General features: G+C 45.3%; 1 protein-coding gene across 3 annotated transcripts in view; it reads left to right on the forward strand.

The window, feature by feature from the left end:
* The first annotated feature begins 237 nt into the window (after nucleotides 1-237).
* PTPRG (protein tyrosine phosphatase receptor type G) overlaps nucleotides 238-17,882 on the forward strand; it is a 681,808-nt gene continuing 664,163 nt past the window's right edge. For all 3 annotated transcript variants that reach the window (XM_054595580.1, XM_054595582.1, XM_054595581.1), the window contains exon 1: nucleotides 238-1,050. In XM_054595580.1, the coding sequence (XP_054451555.1) occupies nucleotides 966-1,050 (85 nt within the window). In that variant the 5' untranslated portion in view covers nucleotides 238-965. The remainder of the gene's footprint in view (nucleotides 1,051-17,882) is intronic.

Genomic DNA, 17,882 nt, shown 5'->3' on the forward strand with positions numbered 1-17,882 from the left:
CTTTCTCCCTCTCTCCAAGATCGGGCTAGAGCCGCCCCTAACATCCAGACAGCCCCAGGCGTGTCCGCAGACCCCCGAGCCTCGCGCTTGGAGAACTGGGCTGTGGGACCCTCCAGAGGTGGTAGGAGAACGTGGCTGCTTTAAGAGCGTTGAGTGCGCGCCCCCGCCCCTGGCTGCGCGTCCCCGCCGCCGCGCGCTCCCTGCTCGCTCGCTCGCTCGCTCGCTCTCTCGCCGGCTTTAAAGTCTCTGCCAGGATCCATGCTCACATGTTACTTCCTGTATGGAGGCATGGCCAGTTTCCAGCCCCGCGCTCCCTGTTCCTCCTCAGCCTGCGCCGGAGCCACAACTTTCAGGAGCATGGACTGAAGGCGTCCTGGCCCCAGCGCCCCTCTGAGATCCTTTGTGTTTTCCTCCTGCCGTTTCTATTTTGGGGGGGCTCTTCGCTCCCCCCGCCTATCCCCTCCCCTTCCCCGCTCGCAAACATGCCTCCTTCCTTCCCGGGGCCCTGGAAGGAGCTGCCTGCCTGAAGCCCGGAGACACCGCGCTCAGCCCTGCTCCCGGCCGTCGGCTCTCTGGCTGCGCTGCGCTGCCGACTCAAGTTGGGTATCCTCGGCTGCTCGCCGCCGCCGCCTGCGGCCCCTGCCTGCCCCGGGCCCCGGGCATCGCCGCCGCCCGCCGACTCCTCGCCTGGCTCGATCAGCTCGCTCCTTTTTGAACGGAAAGCAGACCTTCTCCGCCGTGGATCGTCCTCAGCGTGGCTTCGCGTTCCCGGTCACTTTTTGAGGCTTTCCGGGGGACACTTGGCTTCCTGGATTCCAGGGGGACTCAGACCGCTGAGCGCGGGGGGCCCGCAGAACGGGCGAGCAGGGGAAGAGCCCACGTTTAGTGGAGGCTCACACAGAGGCAAGAACTTATTCAACAAGTTTACCCCCCTGCCTTCCTATTTTCGATGTGCGTTTTCGGACATGCGGAGGTTACTGGAACCGTGTTGGTGGATTTTGTTCCTGAAAATCACCAGTTCCGTGCTCCATTATGTCGTGTGCTTCCCGGGTGAGTGCTGGCCGCCGAGGGGACGCGGCCCTGACCGGCGCGCGCGGGGATGTGGAGTTGTCGCCTGGGCACGGAGCTTGGGCGCCTGTCCCGGGGACCCCGAAGAGGGTGGAGGGGGGCCGGGCGCCCTGGGAGGAGAAAGGGATCCACTCCGCTGGTTCTGACGGCGTTTAGGGAAGCTGGTGATTGGGGAGAATTGAAGAAGGGGCTGGGCGGGGAGGGGGACAGGGGCCGCGGGGGTCTGCTCTTGCTTTGGTTTGGGAGGCCTGGGGAGACAGAGTCGGGAGACAAGGGGACTCGCTCTGCTGATCGCCGCTGTTCGGGAGAGCTGGAACTCTGGGGCTGTTGGGGGAGACAGGGACCTCGGGGGGATGCCTCTGTGGGCTTGAGGGGCCGAGGGTGCGCCCCTCGTTCAGGCGGGTTTTTAAGGAGCTCAGAAGGGGGATGATTTCTTTGCTGTTCCCCGACCCTTTAGAAAGACTGAATCTCGGGAGGAAGGAGGGAGGCTGACCGTGGAGGATTGGGGACGTTGGGAGCAGTCTCATTCTGGTCTCCGGGACCTGGGGCGACCCCCGCTCGGCTCTGGAGCGCGGGCTGCGTTTCGGTGCTGGCGACAGGCAGCCTTTCCGGGCGCGGGGGCCTGGGCACTGTGGGAGGGCAGGGAGCAGGCGGTTTGGGGAGATTTCTGGCTCCCCTAACCCCAGCTTGCAGCCCGTTAACCCCGAAACTCTGCTCGGCTGGGCTGCTCCGGTCGGGGCGCGGGGCGGGGGGCGCGCGTTAGCGGCAGCGTTTGCTGTTCGCGCGCCGAGGCGGATTTTTTCCTCTCTCGCACTCCTGCCTACCTTCATCTTTGCCCTTTTGCAGGCTGTCCGCGGCTGGCAGACGCAGACCCGCTCCTTTCTGGCCGGGTTAAGACGGACAGTACTGGCCTTTGATGACGATAATAAGTTGCCGCACATAGCGGTGTGCTGCTCTGCGACCTTCCACTTGCAACCCTCCACCCGCAGACCCTCCCCTCTCCCCAACCTACCCTCGAGAAGGGCAGAGGCCAGCCGCCTCCCTCTGCCCTCATGCAGGCCCTCCAGACAGCAGCCCCGAGCTCCCTTGAATCCGTCCAGCCCTCTCTTCGGGGGTGGAGGCCACGTCTTCTGCCCTAGCTGTGGAGGGGTGGGATGAAGGAGGCGATTCGCTTTTCATCCCTTGCTCTCCTAAGGATAGAGAATCCTCCGGTTTTCTGCCTTCTCATCCATCAGCTCCTGGCTACCCGGAGGCGGGGGTTATCTGAAGTAAAAAAAGGAAACGTGCTCAGATGTATTTTGCTCTCCCTGGTCACAGCCGCCAGTCCTCGGGTGGCCCGAGCGCTTGGTTTTGGTGCAGCGGATCCCTCAGCTCCGTTGCGCGCCCTGCTAGAGAAGGGCGTGGGTGCTTTTGCTGCCCTCGGGGACCAGTAGTGTATGTCCCCTTTGCAGGCACGGGGGTGGCCTCGAGGGGCAGGAAGCATCATTCTCTATTCGGCACCTTCTCTCCTGCGCATTCTGCTGTTCCTGGAACCGCACTGAGCTGCCACAGCCCAGAAACCCAGCTCAATGTAGAGCGAGGACGTGCGTCCACACACCCTGAGGCCTGGAATTTGCCCACCCAGAGCTCTGCCTCCATGGGGCTGGAGGCAGTGCGGGCCTTTCCCCTTAAGACTGTCTTCTCCCCCTTGAAAGACCATTACTCAGTATTGGTATTAGTCATCTGCTCTTCCTAGACTTTATTCTTTGCCATGGACTTGACGGCTGAGGGAGATTAGGTGCACACTGGGGTCGAGCTTTTGTACGGGTCACGTTTTAATGGGGCAGCGGGAGGCAGCAGGAGAGCAGCCTTGCGAAATAGGAGGAATTTCTAATTCTACTCTGGCTTCTCCTTACGCTCGGCGTGCCGTGAGTGGGCCAGCCGTGATTCTCTCTCTTCCTGCCTGAGAATTCTAGCTTGAAATCCAGAGTGGGACCACCAGTGATGCCGCCTTCGTGGGGCTTGGACAATTTTCGTCTTCCACATTTTCTTTTCGTGCCCACGCTGCGAGGTAAATAGACAGTATCCTGGTCTGGGAGCCGAAGGGTGTTGGGCAGGGACAGGGCAGCGTGGTGTGAGTCGCGGGGGAGCGGGGATGTGGTTTGGAAAAGTACCGCAGAAGAGGATGCAGCCGCGCTTCAAACGAGGCAAAGTTAAAATGTCAGAGCTTTGGGAGACCCCGGCTTCCCTTTTTCTGAAGGTGCGGAGACGCCGCTGGACCTCAGGGGGCGCCCCCGAGCCACAGGCTGGGCTCCTGCCACCGCCACTGGTGGGACCTTGGTGCGAGCCGGGATGGGGCGCTCTCGGCCGGGTCCCAGGCTCAGGCTCTACGGGTGCGCTTCTGCGGGGCAGGCGGCCTCAGTTCTGCGCTGCTGCTCCAAGTCAGCTTTCAAACCCTTGCTCGATTTCAGTTTGGCACCCCTCCTTACTTGCCGTAATCTGGGAGGCGTTTATCTGCTTGACACCAGGGATAACAATGTTCTAGTACTGGATTAGAGTCCGTCTTGTGAGGTTTTAACCAAAATCCCTTGTTAGTTATTTTGTCTGTTTCGCAGAACTGCACCAACTAACTTCTTAGTTGCATTTGGATTCTCACCTGATGTTCAGGATACTGGGGAGCTGTAATTTGGGAGGGTTTTGGAAACAACCTTCGCATCATTTTGTCCCAGCAGATCTGAAACAGTGGCATTTAGTCTCGACAAATGTATGGTGGATGTGGAACCTACGTTGCTGTTAGTGTTTCCAGTGATATTTCCACTTTACAGAGCAGAAGTGTTACCAAACATGACACAGTGCATACATAGTATGTTCTTTTCATACATCTCTTTAAGAATACTCTGTTATGGAAAAATTTCTGAAAAGAGGAAAATGCAATGGACCCCTATGGGCCCCTCCCACACAGCTACAAGGATCAACTGTGTTCCCCCTGCGATACCCCCATACCATCTCCAGCACCTCCTTATTTTTAAAACACATCTTACAACTAGTTCATTTATGCATTTCGTATATATTGCTAATTACTGAGAGTGTAAGTGCATCCAACAGAATATAAAATATATTACTTTAGTGGGTTAACATTTTATGTATTTTACATTCTTAAGCTCTTCCTCAGAAAGTTACATTTTTAAAAATTGATTTCTTTTCTCCTTCCTCAAAGTGAAACCCTTCCCTTTGATTGTGATATGTTTTGTACCCTAATTAGATGAGGCTGACGTTGGAAACACTAAGATGGATAAGCTCTGCCTTGTACTTTTGGAGGTGTCAGAATCCCAGGATCCATGATTGATGTCTGGTGCATCTTCCTCTAAGCTGTCTCCGTGTATTTGCGTGTACATGCTTTAGTCCTGATGGACAGCCTTTATGGCCTTCTTAGAAAAATATGAAAGCAGTATTTCTAAGTCAGCTGTGGTATTCTTATGGATGAGGGGAGAAATCATGTTGCCTACCCCAACCCTCTTCAAGTGTCTTCTTTGAAAATAGAGTCTTTATCCAGTCTTTAAACTAGTTCTTCTGACACAGTTATGGAATAAAATCTTTGATGTTTTCTTCTACATAGTGTTCACATTAGAGTTGATGAAATTAGCACATTAACACATAATGGGACTTTTTGGAAATAGGGGAGGTTGCTGTTGCAGGAGGCAGAAAGGTTATATAAGAGAGAGTGGCTGAGGTGAGAAGAAGAGCCGGCCGGTAATGAAGCTCCGAGCATCTCCCCTTCATTATGGACCTGTTTTCACGGAATAAATGATTATATTGTTGTTTATATGAAGTGGAATAGGGAATGCTGATGATTTCATGCAGCACACAGAAAGAACCCTTTCATATTTATCCTTCTATTCTGAAAATCTCTCAGGTTAATATAATATGTTACTTATCAGTGCACCAATTGGAATGAACTTTCTTGCCAGTTACGTGAGATCATGTAAGATGCCCTAGAACAATTATTAGGGGACCCCTTCTACCTCCTTCCCCCATTTTCCTTGAAACTCATGGTCAAAAGGACATTCTGGACACTTAAAATAGCCTCACCTGGGTGAACAAAGCAAGTTAAGTGTTGCTGGTGTTTTGTTGCTTTAATCTTTTCCCTTCTGTGGTGAAAGGTTTTCTTTTTCTTCTTTTTTCCTTCTGACTTTCCACTCAACATTTAACTTTGAGCTTGAAATGTGGGTATGCATTCTGAATTGCAAGTGTAAAAAACTGATGATTAACACTTTCATTCTTGGCACATCTTCCATGTGGTCATATTTCATAAATCAGTATATCGGAGAAATTCAGGGTACCTAAAATTATCTCTAACGTGCTGATGTCCTCCCCAAATAAGCCCTTTCTATGCTTTGGTCACAGGTTGACCATTATCAGATTGGCAGGTCATAATCACTGAAACTGCATTTTTGACTGTTATCTCTGTGGAGAATAAAAGGTATGAACATCTAGTAATATAAAGGAAGCCAAGGGAGTGTGCCCTGCCCCCACTTTTAGGTCTTCACTGGAGCCGGATCCAGGCAAAGACCGAGGAGGGGCTCAGGAAGGTGAGAAATGTTCTTCTGGAAGCGCCTGTCCCCAGTAGGCACTCAGAGCTTTTCGTGGAATTCGGCAGCAGTCACTGAATGTGTTCTGGGACTGAATGTGTTCTGGGATAAGGTTGCCCGGGCACACCGTTAGGCCTTCAGTAAATGTTTGCAAATGATTAAAAGATCTGATAATTAGGTTTCCCTGTCTGACAAAAGGAAGTAACCAGCTTGCTTGCAAAGGGCCAAAAGCAGGACATGGCAGTATTCTGTGTACTTACAAGTTCAGATGCACATCTGTAAAAATGATGTGTTTTAAAAAGTTATTCCCCCCTGCTTTTCCCTGCAATTCCTTTTTGTCTCAAATTTCCAAGACCACAGAATTTAAAAAAATCGATCCAGCCCTGGCCTGGTAGCTTGGTTGGAGCATCTTCTGGTATGCCAGGGTTGTGGGTTCTGTTTCCATCCGGGCACATGTAGAAATCAACCAGTGAATGCATAAATGGGTGAAAAAACAAATAGAAGTTTCTCTCTCTCTAAACTCAATAAATAAACATTTAGAGAAAGATCTGGCCCTGGCTGGTGTGGCTCAGTGGATTTAGCACCAGCCTGTGAACAGAATGGTCACCGGTTCAATTCCCAGTCAGGGTACATGCCTGAGTTGCAGGCCAGGTCCCCATTTGGGGGTGGGCGAGGGGCAACCTGATCAATGTTTAACTCCCATATTGATATTTCTCTCCCTCTTGCCTCTCACTTCTCTCTGAAAATAAATAAATAAAATCTTAAAAAAAATCTGTAATGTGGGTGAATTTCACTTTTAGAAAAGTCTCTGATGATTGAAATATATAACATAAATTTGTGGTTTGTTCCTATTATGGAAAGGATTGTAAGGTTTATAACGATGGCTGTGCAAGATTGTTTGAAGTAGCTAGAGGGCTCTGTGTGCTATTGTCTCCCGTAGGGACACCTGTAATTGGAGGGGCCATTTCACTTGGCATCATTTATAGAAAAATGTTTGGTGTTTTACCTGACAGAAAAGCTCTGTATGTGAAATAACTTGCCACAACTATGCAGGCTCAAAGCTTTTATGACCATGGCACTTGATAAGACTATGTTAAAAATGATACCAAGTCCTTTTAGAGCCAGCTGGTCAGGTTCCAGATGTGCCTGGTTTCTCTTTTCGAAGCCCACCTTAACTGACCTTGGTGGTGTTACCCACATACTTGGGGTTCGGGTAGGAGGTGGGAGGCAACTTTCACATTGAACAATTTGGGTTTTCTGTCAACCAGTTTATGATTGACTATACTGTTTTATAAGCATATAGCAAGGAGAAGTCTTTTAGGAACCTAAAAGTTGTTAGTAATTTTTATTTTCTTTCAAAACCGGGTTACTATGGAAAGTTGTACAGAATATATCAAAGTGTATTTAAGAGTATGGTCCCTGGAGCCAGCCTGCCTCTGCTGACACTCACTTCCTTGCCTTAGACAAGTTACTTAGCCTCTCTGTGCCTCCTAGCTTTAACTTCTCTCTTGGTTAAGTGGCCTAGTGATTGGTTACACCCTGATTCCTAAAGTCTCAGTGAGGTTTGAATTAGGATGCCTGCTTAAGAACTTAGCACTGTTGCATGGTGAATAGTAAGTGCTCAATAAATTAACCTTTTTTATCTTATATGTACTAAAGAGATTTGAATAGGAGTATGCAAGAAGAAGAAAACGAAAAGGACAACTTTATGCAAAACAAAAGGATTATAATTTTTTATGTAAACTCAACTGGTGGTGGTTTTTGTATGTGGCTTTGCTATTGAGAGTGAGAGCAGTAAGGACTGGCCTGAGGACGCCCCCTGTAACATTAGTCAGATGATTACGTTTCAAGGTTTAAAGAAATAAGAAAGCCCCAGTGAAGTCCACTTTTCCAGCTTAAACTGGGAAAGATGTTTTCCACAGGCTTAAAATGCCCCAGGTGAAACTCCAGGCTCCCTGTGTGGTGGCGCCCTTCTCAGGAGGAGTTGCTTGGTCCTGCGGCCTGGAATACCGTTCCTCTGCTACGGCCTTCCGGACCGCGTGGTGACCGGGGAGGCTGGGTCTCCCTTTTACAGTCCTTTCTGGGTTTTCATTTTGTGACATTAATGGGAAGTAAACAGTAGTATTTGGATATTGCTTTAATTTTGTACTTTGTGATTGGTGAAAACACTAATGTCCCTGTCTCTGTATCTTTGTGGATTCAGACTTCCAGAGCATTTGAGAGAACCACACACTGTGCAGGGTGCCTGCTCTCTAATCAGTTTTTTGCAAACTGAGATCAGCACGATGGTTTTTTTTTTTTTTTTTTTTTTTTGCCAAACGGCAAAGCGTGATTTTAAATTACTCGACTTAGCTATTTTTGGACTGTAGCAAAGTGACACAGTTGGCTCCTGAAATCTTGCAACTAAAAGAGAAGAAATGAAAGCATAGTTCATGGAATATGTAACACTTACGTGTAAGAAACAGGACAATTGGTCTTATTTTTGGGTCTGATACTATTTTTCTAATGAGATGAGGGAAGCAGATTGTGGATTGATATGGCAGAGGGTATACTTTTGAGGAATTTACTTATACCAGTTATTTCATGAATCCAAGAAGTATCTCAATTTTCAAACCACTGCAGCCCCATGAATTCCACAGTGCACTTAAATCAGATAAAGTCATCCATTTGGAATGATTTGGATAAGGCACAGCCGTAAGCCATTTACCAAATACAAAAGCATAGTTCAAATTAGTGAGGAAATGTCATTGATTTTTCAGGAGTCGAGTGAGTTCTGAATTGCCAAGAGGATTTATTTACAAAGCAGTGGTTATTCATAAATGAGTTCTGTTCATTTAAAAAAAAATTTTTTTTCTTGAAGTGTTTGGATTCCGTGAGTGTGGAGGCCCTGAACCAGCCGAGGGCTTCGCTATGTCACTGGATAGCTGGGCTTCCTTGGACGAATAACCTGGTATCTTGTGGAAGCGGGGTTAGGTGGGGGTGGGAGCCTGGGAGCCTGGGAGATCCAGATACACACACCTGTTATTCAGGAACCAGAGGCCTACGTTTAAATTCTTGATCTGTTGTAGCAGTGTTACCTGGGGCAAGTGGGTCTTGGCTTTTTAATCTCTAAAATAGAACAATGGTTATTAGTAGCCCACAGCACCAAGTGCTTGCCATAATTTGGGTGCTGTGCCTGAGCTTCTTACATGGCTTTAATCCTCCCTGGAATTGGAAACTGTGAATATCACCACTTGCAGATGAGGAGACTAAAGCTGAAAAAGGTTGCCACTTGTCCAAGGTCACCCCTGTAGTGGGGGTGGCTACAATGTGTCTCTTTAATCCTCCCTCAGGGTTATTTTGAATTTCAGGCTGGTTGCTATTTGTTTGGAAGCTTGCACAGAAAGGCCAATTAAAAGACAGACCAAGCCTAGGGTATTTTACCCCACTTCTTTTCCCATATAAACAATTACTATAAACACAGGGCGAAATAAAGGTGTCTTCCTACTTGCTACAATTAAATAAGAAAGTAATGCAATAATATAGGATTTTATTTGGTTACATGGAAGAGATGACCTTTCTGCAAATGACATTAACTTCTGAATAAGTTGATAATAACTGTGGATAGAGTGAGTTTGTGCATGGTGAGTTTTTTGACTCTTTAGAATGATCTAAATTGATTTATAATTTGAGAACATTTGTTTGGGGCATTGAAAACAGTTAGGTTATTATAATATGTTATTATTATCCTATATATTATTTAAGTGTGGGCTGCAGGCTCTGAGTCACATTTCAGAGAAAGGTCTAAGGTAGTTGTCGTGGGCTGGAGTGGTTTGGGTTCAGGACTTTTCCTTTGGAGTTTGGAACTAGCCATGGGAGCAAGCCAAGCCAGCTGTGGGATCTGGCTGGACAAGACCCTAAGTTCCTTTGGGGTTGTTTTCTCTACCCTTAACTAAATGGCTTCTAAATTGTTTCTGGAATTTTAGGATTGTTGATTCCAGGCTGGGCAGTTTGGAAGGGTTGTGACCTTTCTGCAACATGTAAGTCAAATGCCCATTGCATATTAAATTATGATTTGTGAAGTGTGCTTCTTGTTAACTTTCCTTGGAGAGTTTGCTTCCTAAGGCGCTGTCTAAGAACCCTTTGATTATCTCGCTAACCTTGCTACAGACTATCCCCAGGGAGTAGCAAACAAGGTTGTGAGTGGATCTTGGTTAATGGAATGCCTATAAGCTATGTTCTTTTTTTAACATTAAACCTTATTTCTCCCAGAGTGCAGGTAAAAAACGGAGGTTTGCTCACGCCAGTGAAAGTTATGTGTGGCCTTTAAAACCAATGTGATTTATTATTGGGTTAGTGGTGGCAGGGTTCATTATGTAAAAAGAGAACACAAGGCTGATTTTGGATCTTTTGTCTTAATGCAGGTCAGGAGAAATGGAGAGGTAGTTCTTGTCTGGGTTGTTCAGTTAGAGCGTCGTCCTGATATGCTAAGGCTGTGGGTTCCATCTCTGCTCCAGGCACATACAAGAATCAAGCAATGAATGCATAAATAAGTGGAGTAACAAATCAGTGTTTTTCTCTCTCTCTCTCTAAAATAAATAAATTTAAAAAAATAAGAGAAATGGAGAAATAGTCATTTGAGTTACTTGGGGTTACGCTGGGGGCATCCGTTTGGCAGATGCTGTCTTTGGGCCTACTGTGTTGAAAAGAAAAAGTCGATGATTTCTGGTAAAAATGGCAGCATTGGCAAACACAGCTTGCCTCTTCTCACAGCCACATCAAAATTATGACTAAATTACCAAACAACCGTCATTCAGAATCACCAGAAATTAAGCTGAATGAAAGTCCTACAACTACAAAATTAAAGAATAAACCATATTGAGACTGGAGACATGGAATGGGCTAGTCCCACACCCATATGTGGTAGATAAAAATCATAGGGGGTATCTCAAGAACGAAGGGCCCCATTCCCATATTAGGACCCTTAGCCCAGGGTTCTAGTGCCAAGAAGACATGGCCCCATAACTTCTGGCTGTTAAAACCAGTGGGGATTGAAGCGGTGGAAGACAGAAGCTTCTGGCTACCCAGGTATTTCCTCTTCAAGGGCCCACACAAAGACTGACTTCGACTCACTCCCTCTAAGTTCCATTGCAGGGACAGTGGATTGAAAGGTGCCAGAGGCAAAAGGAGAGGAAGTGAATTTTATGGCATCAGAGCAAGGGCTGAGGGTCAGCTTTATCCCAGACAGAAGTGCTAGCAGAGCCCGTTGTTCCTTTTCTGCGCTCTCCACCCATAGAGCCAGGAGACGGATGCCATATCTGAGACCCCAACAACCTGGCTCATACTGTTTGCCCCACCCTGGTGATTGCCTGAGGCCCCACCTCACCCGATGTGGGCCACTCAAGCTGTTTCCAGAGCTTTTGCATATGATCGGTTTGTTTTGGCTCATGTTTCAGATTTTCCTGAATTCTCTCAAACAAGCAGAATCTGGCTTCAGTGAGCCTCATGCCTTTCCTAAGTTGCCCCAGGCCTGGCACTAGCAGGAGCTGTCCATGGTTCACAGCTGAGCCTTTCCTGGGCACCTTCAAGCCCAGCATATGTCACAGCCATCTGCAGATCCCTTTGTAGCTAATGCTGTGTGGTCCCAGACAGATCACAGTTGGTAACTGACCTTGGATGTGCCAACAGCAATCAAGGCTCAACTACAAGAGGAAGCTGTACACAGCCCGCATGGTGAGTATACCTCGAGTACCCAGCTTGTGTGATAGGGGAGGCTGTGCCATCCGGCCCTGCAGGATACCTACTACATTAGTTCACTCTAAGAAGCCTGGGAGATTGTAGCAGCTCTCCTTGATACGTAGAAACAAATGTAGGGAGGCTGCCAAAATGAGGAGACAAAGAAACATGGCTCAAATGAAGGAACACAACAAAACTTGAGGGAAAAAAAGAAGCAAACAAAATGAAGACAAGCAATCTATTAGATGCAGAGTTTAAAACACTAGTCATGAGGATACTCAATGAACTTAGAACCTCAACATCATAAAAAAGATCCAGTCAGAAATGAAGGATACACTAGTTGAAATAAAGAACAATTCATAGGGAATCAATGGTAGAGTGGATGAGGTGAGAATCAATACAGCGATTTGGAATATAATGAAGCAAAAACACCCCATCAGAACAGCGAGAAGAAAAGAATGCAAAAAAGCGAGGATACTGTAAGGAGCTTCTGGGACAACGTCTTGTGCTCCAACATTCGCATCATGGGGTGCTGGAACGAGAAGAGAGAGAGCAAGAAATTGAAAAGCTATTTGAAAAGATAATGAAAGAAAACTTCCCTAATTTGGTGAAAGAAACAGACATGCAAATCCAGAAAGCAAAGGGAGTCATTCCCAAACAAGATGGATGCAAAGAGGCCCACTCCAAGACACATCATTATAAAAGTGCTAAAGGTAAAAGATTAAGAGAGAATCTTAAAAGCAGCAAGAGAAAAGCAGTTAGTTACCTACAAGGGCACTCCTGTAAGACTGTCAGCTGATTTCTCAAAAGAAACTTTGCAGGCTAAAAGAGTTGGCACAGAATATTCATAGTGATGAAAGGTAAAGACCTACAACCAAGATTACTCTACCCAGCAAACTATCATTTAGAATTGAAGGACAGACAAGGAGCTTCTCAGAGAAGAAAAAGCTAAACGGTGTTCACACCACCAAACCAGCGTTATATGAAATGTTAAAAGGTTTTCTTTAAGAAGAAGAACAAAAATAAGAACAATAAAATGGCAATAAATACATATCTGTGAACAATTTAATCTAAACAAAATAAATAAGCAGATCAATACAGAATCATAGATACAGAGAACATTTTGATGTTTGCCAGATGGGTGGGGGGTTAGGGGATGGGCAAAAAAGGTAAAGGGATTAAGAAGTACAAATTGGTGGTTACAGAATACGCATGGGGATATAAAGTACAGCATATGGAATATAGTAGCCAAAGAACATATATGCGTGACCCATGGACATGGGTAGTGGTGTGGGGATTGCCTGAGGCAGTGGCAGACTCTGGGTGGAGGGGAATTAAGGGGGAAAAATTGGGACAACTGTAATAGTATAAACAATAAAATATAATTAAAAATTGAATTAAAAATTGGAGCATTTCACATTCATGCTGCTATCAACTTGTATACCCGCACTGGCTATTGATGACCAAAACCGATGAGACTCCTGCTCTGGTCGGGTCTTCCCATAGAAGTCTGAGTTACTCCTGAAAAATTTGGAAGGTATTGTAACTTAGGGCCTGTGTTCTTGCTTGGCAACAAGAGTGAGCTGGAATTAAATAGTGGCTGCCCCATGAGAAGGTTCACTCTCCTGGCCCACAGGGGTTATTTACAACATTCAGCTGGTCCCTGGAGGTGTTTGCCAACTGCATACTGGTGATGTGTAGATTTGGACCCAAGGGACAGATATATATATCTTTTTGCTTGTTTGCAGCTTTGTGTTACCTGGATTGGGCGTGTGTAAATGTGCGTGTGTGTGCATGTGGTAGTGCGAGCACGTGCATCATTCGCTAATGAAATGACTTCATTCCTGTCCATCTGATGCTCAGTTATGCTGCTTGTGTCCTTTTGTGGCTCTGTGAATGGCCTGCTGCTTGGATATTTCACAATAATGTGGTGACTTCTATGGCTGTTGGCTGTGTTTTGAAAAATCTCTCATTTGATTTAAGAAATAGCTCCCTTGGCCACTTTCTTGTTATCAAATTACCCATAAAGAGGATCATGTGAGGGGACGAGAGAGAAAGACACTGACCAATGGAGGAAGATTTGAACAGATTAATATTAGGGATGATATTTTAGTGGATCCCTTTTAAAAGCTCTTAATTTTTTCACACGACATTCCCTGACCCTCAAATTTTCTTTTGCACACGAAACCCATGCATGGATTTATAATATATGATGAAAATACCACATATTTTAATTTTTCCTAAAACAACATGTGAGAACCTGAACTTTGAATTGATAGAGTGACCAGCTTTCGGCATGTACAGATAAAAGATTCACCCTTATTCCAGCATGTATTCTGTAAGTGGTTATTGTAATATACAGTAGGGTAGAGAATTCCTCACATATGATTTAGAACCTAATTAGACTATGCTATTTGAGGGCAGGACCTCATTCCTCCTTCCACCTGCTGTATCTTCATTATCTAGGTGGGGGTGGTCCTTCTTGAGGGCTGAGAGAATGAACAGGTAATGCTCTCTGAAACAGTTACAGACCATTTTACAAGAGTTTGGTATCATTGTATGCCGTTTTCAGAGATCTCACATTGGCGTATTGCATCCTTTTAAGAGATCCATATCCAAGGTTAACATCTTCCTTAGGAAAATTTAGAGCATATTGTGATGGTGTTTGAAGTCCATCTTTAAAAAGGGAGAATCTGAATTTTGTGGCTTCTGTTGCTGGTCATCAAGGTATCTCTTGCTGAAAACAAGATATATTTTAATTAGGGGTCAGATGTCTTGTGAGGCAGTTGAGTTATGTTTCCATGGTTACGTTTAAACTCAATTTTGTGACTCTGGGATTCTTTGCAGCAGAAGCTGTTGGTTTTAGGGTTGAACCTGGAGAAGTAGGCATTCTCACTTGTGATTTGGTTGTTGTGGAAATAGTGACATTGGGCGTTGTAGATGGCAGCAGAGCTTGCTTGAGCTTATTGTAGAGCGTGAAAATCAGCATTGGGTCTGTTGCCTAGTGAAGGCTTTGGGCAGGTTGTTCTAGGAGAAAGGGCTTGCCTGAACTCTGACCCATTTTTGCTTTCTTGACAAGTATTGGTTGACCACCTTGTCTAATTCCCTCAATAGAAAGATGTTGACTGATGCATCATGAAGCTAAGTTTTCTAGAATATGTTGCTAGTTGATGCCTGTCCTGTTATATTCCTTTCCTGTCCAGTTTTTTTCTCTTTTAAATTAGTCATTTTCTTTGCTTATGCGTGTACAAAGGCCATGAGTGGAGAGTGCAGAAAATCACTTGACAGTATTAGGCATCCGCACCTCATTTTCTCAGTTGGTCCATTTGTGCAGCAGCTGTGACAGGAGGTGGGTAACTCTGGCATGAGAGTTCTTCCTGAACATTTTTAGGATGTGATTTTTAAAAGAAAGACTTTGCTGCTGTTACTGAAGCATCTTAATTGATGTAAGGGAGTTGCTTTGCTGGTTCTTGAGGTTTCTGCCTCTACTCATTATGCTAAGGGGAAGGAAAATAGATTTCTGGAGAATTCGAGTGAAATGTAAGCACTGACCAGAGAACGGAGTTTGTGGAAATAACTTTTATGCCTTGGGACCTTTAATACGTTTCTGAGGAAATGAGACTTGTGACAGATGGATTCTGATGAAAGAGGCTATGGCAAATGCATGTGTTTTTGAATTGTACAGATTGGCCAATCAAGTTAAATAACTGGCCCAAGTTAGTGAGTCCAAGCTTTGTCCTTTAATAACTCGGGCCAGTTACTTAACTTTATTGGTTTCCTTGTCTTTGAAATGAGGAGTTGGATCCTCCTAGGAAGGAGGGAAGATTAAATGAAATGTGCGCAAAGGAAGCACCAGAATAGCATTAGGTATACAGGATGTTACAAATGGTACTTGTTTTTTAATAGCTGTTGCTTAACATTTATGAAACAAATGCTTGAATAAATATGCTCTCAGTTAATGCCATGAAACCCTGTGAAGAGATAAGAGCTGGAGCTCAGGGAGAGTGGCGACCCCACAGTTAATGAAGTGGTGGGATTGAAATTTGAACTTGGCTTTCTGGATGCTTTCATGTCTCTCAGCTAGCAGAGCAGGTGGTGGATGAATTTAAGGTGCATATGGCTATTCAGGAACATTATCTATTGACAGAGATTTATTAAAGGTGACTATTATGTTTTAATTTGCTTTGTATGCCGCTAGCTTGAAAGAACAGATTAAGGGCTACTTTCAGTATTTTTATTATTGAAGTTGTCTTTGTGGGTTTTATATATCTATATATAGATATATATATATATTCCTTGCTGTATATTTCTTTGTTAATATGGGGTCTGCCTTGTCCCCTCTGTCCAAGTGGATGAAGACATTCAGTGAACATTCAGTGAACTAATCAGCATAAATTTTGTCTTCTTGCCCCTGTGTTATTATACAGTTTTTCTACACAGGTATTGGAGATTGACATTTGAGATTAAAGTTCCCAGACCCATACCTGTGGCAGACATTGCTAATCGATCACAGACCTCTTTCTTGATAACACCTGAACTGTGTCTTAGAATGCTTTGCAAGAAGTGTTGAGAGAGGACTTTTGTGCCATTTCTTGCTAGACTGAGACACATTAGCCAATGTTCAAAAATATAAGGAGAAGCTATCCATGTTTTTTTTTTTTTTAATCTTGCAAATAGGTATGTTGCTACCTGGACAATTTTTAAGCCTTAGAGCGATCTTGAAATTGACTTGAAAGAGCAGGTATCAATAACAAGTACTATGTGCAAAGGTTTCCTGATCCATGAAATTGATTTGAGCTCATATTTGATTCACATTCATTTATGTAGGGGAAAAAATCCAATCTGTTGATGGTGGTTGCATCATATTCTAATTGGTGAGATCTACAGATGGAGGTCTGATGACCTGAAATTAGTGGTTTATTTTTCCTTTATTCAAAACCCAGAGGTTTTGCATCAGATTATGGCTCTTGTAGGACTGTTTGTATTCCAAAGTGACACCTTTCTAAATTCTTAGCTATTTAAGTAACTGTTAAGTATGGGATTGGTGACAGCAGTTTTTAAAACTGTGACTGACTAAATGGATCCTTTCCCCCTGTGGTTTATACCTGGTAAATTATCTTGTGTTTACTCTGAATAAATTCATTGTTACTGTAGAGTAGGTAGCTGGTTTCTCAGAATTTGAGTGGTCCTCTGATCAGTGTTATTTTTGTTAAGGAAATTGGAGAGTAGGGATAAAAGGTGGAAGGAATTGCTTGGTGCAGTTGATATCAGATAAATTTGTGGTGTTTGCTTAATATACCAAATACATGGGTGATGATAGTAATCTCATTTTTTGGGTGGATATGAAATTTTTCTCCTACGGGTACCTTCTGATGTTGTACCTCAGCTTATTTATCATGAAGTGTCTGTAGAGCTGTGCTCTCCAGTAGGTGGTCATGTGCCTAATGAGCACTGGAAGCGTGGCTTTGAATCGAGATGGGCTTGAAGTGTAGAATACACACTGGATTTCAAAGACATATGAAAAAAGTATGTAAAATATCTCATCAAATTTTTATATGATTGCCTATTGAAATGATAATATTTTAGATATATTGGGATAAGTGGGATGTATTAAAATTATTATTGCCTATTTTTATTGTTTCATGTGACTACGTAAAATCTTAAATTACAGATGTGGCTCACATTCTTGGCTTGCATTGTATTTTTATCGCTCTTTCCCATCTTGTCTTGTTACTGGCCTGGGGCCAGCTGTAGTATGTGGGTTCTTGACTTCATATAGGAAAGGTTTCACAACACAAGTCCAGGTAACTATGAGGATCCGTTTATTAAAGCTGAGGAGAGTAAAACAAGGAAGGACTTAGCATACAAGAAGCAACAGGAGAGGCTTGGCTGGGCTGCCGTAGCTCACTGGGAAGTCCCAGAAGATGGACAGGTTCAGGAGATAAGCCTGGAACAAGCTGACAGTTGCCCATTGCCACAGAGTTTAGGAGACAGCGTGCCTGTGAAGGAAGACATAGGGTAAGAAGAAGGGAAAGGGAGTGGTGTGGACTGCTCCCCGGAGGGAGAACATGGGCTTGGTCCTTTGTCTTGAGGCTTTTATGTCTCTCCTCCAGGCTGGAATCTTAGAGGAGATCTCAGGGGAGGGTTTCGGCAGCATATTCATCAGTTCTCAGGGTCGGCCCTTTCAGGGTCATGGTCTCCACTGATTGGTTCTTGACAGGGCAGAGGGGTCTTTAGTCACTGCACTTGGTTCTGGTGGTGGCCACCTGGTTTTGCTGCTTCTCTGGGCCTGGAGCCGAAATACAACTGATGTTATCTTCAGGTCTCCAGGGAGGAAAGGCGGGGGCAGGGTGGGGGGTGGGGAGAGGAGAAGTTCGGGGAGGGGAGTCCCAGATCCTTGTTTTCCCAGTTTGCCCCCTGCCAGGCACTGGGGCCTTTCTCCCTGGTGACCATCTGCACCTGGCTGTAAATTCCTCACTTACTGTGTTCTGCTCTGTGTCTCAGTTTCCCTATTCCACTTGCCAAGGAAGT

The sequence above is a fragment of the Pteronotus mesoamericanus genome, unplaced genomic scaffold (assembly GCF_021234165.1).
Source record: "Pteronotus mesoamericanus isolate MK-2021 breed Mesoamerican mustached bat unplaced genomic scaffold, CSHL_Meso_final scaffold_54, whole genome shotgun sequence".
NCBI classification, from domain to species: domain Eukaryota; kingdom Metazoa; phylum Chordata; class Mammalia; order Chiroptera; family Mormoopidae; genus Pteronotus; species Pteronotus mesoamericanus.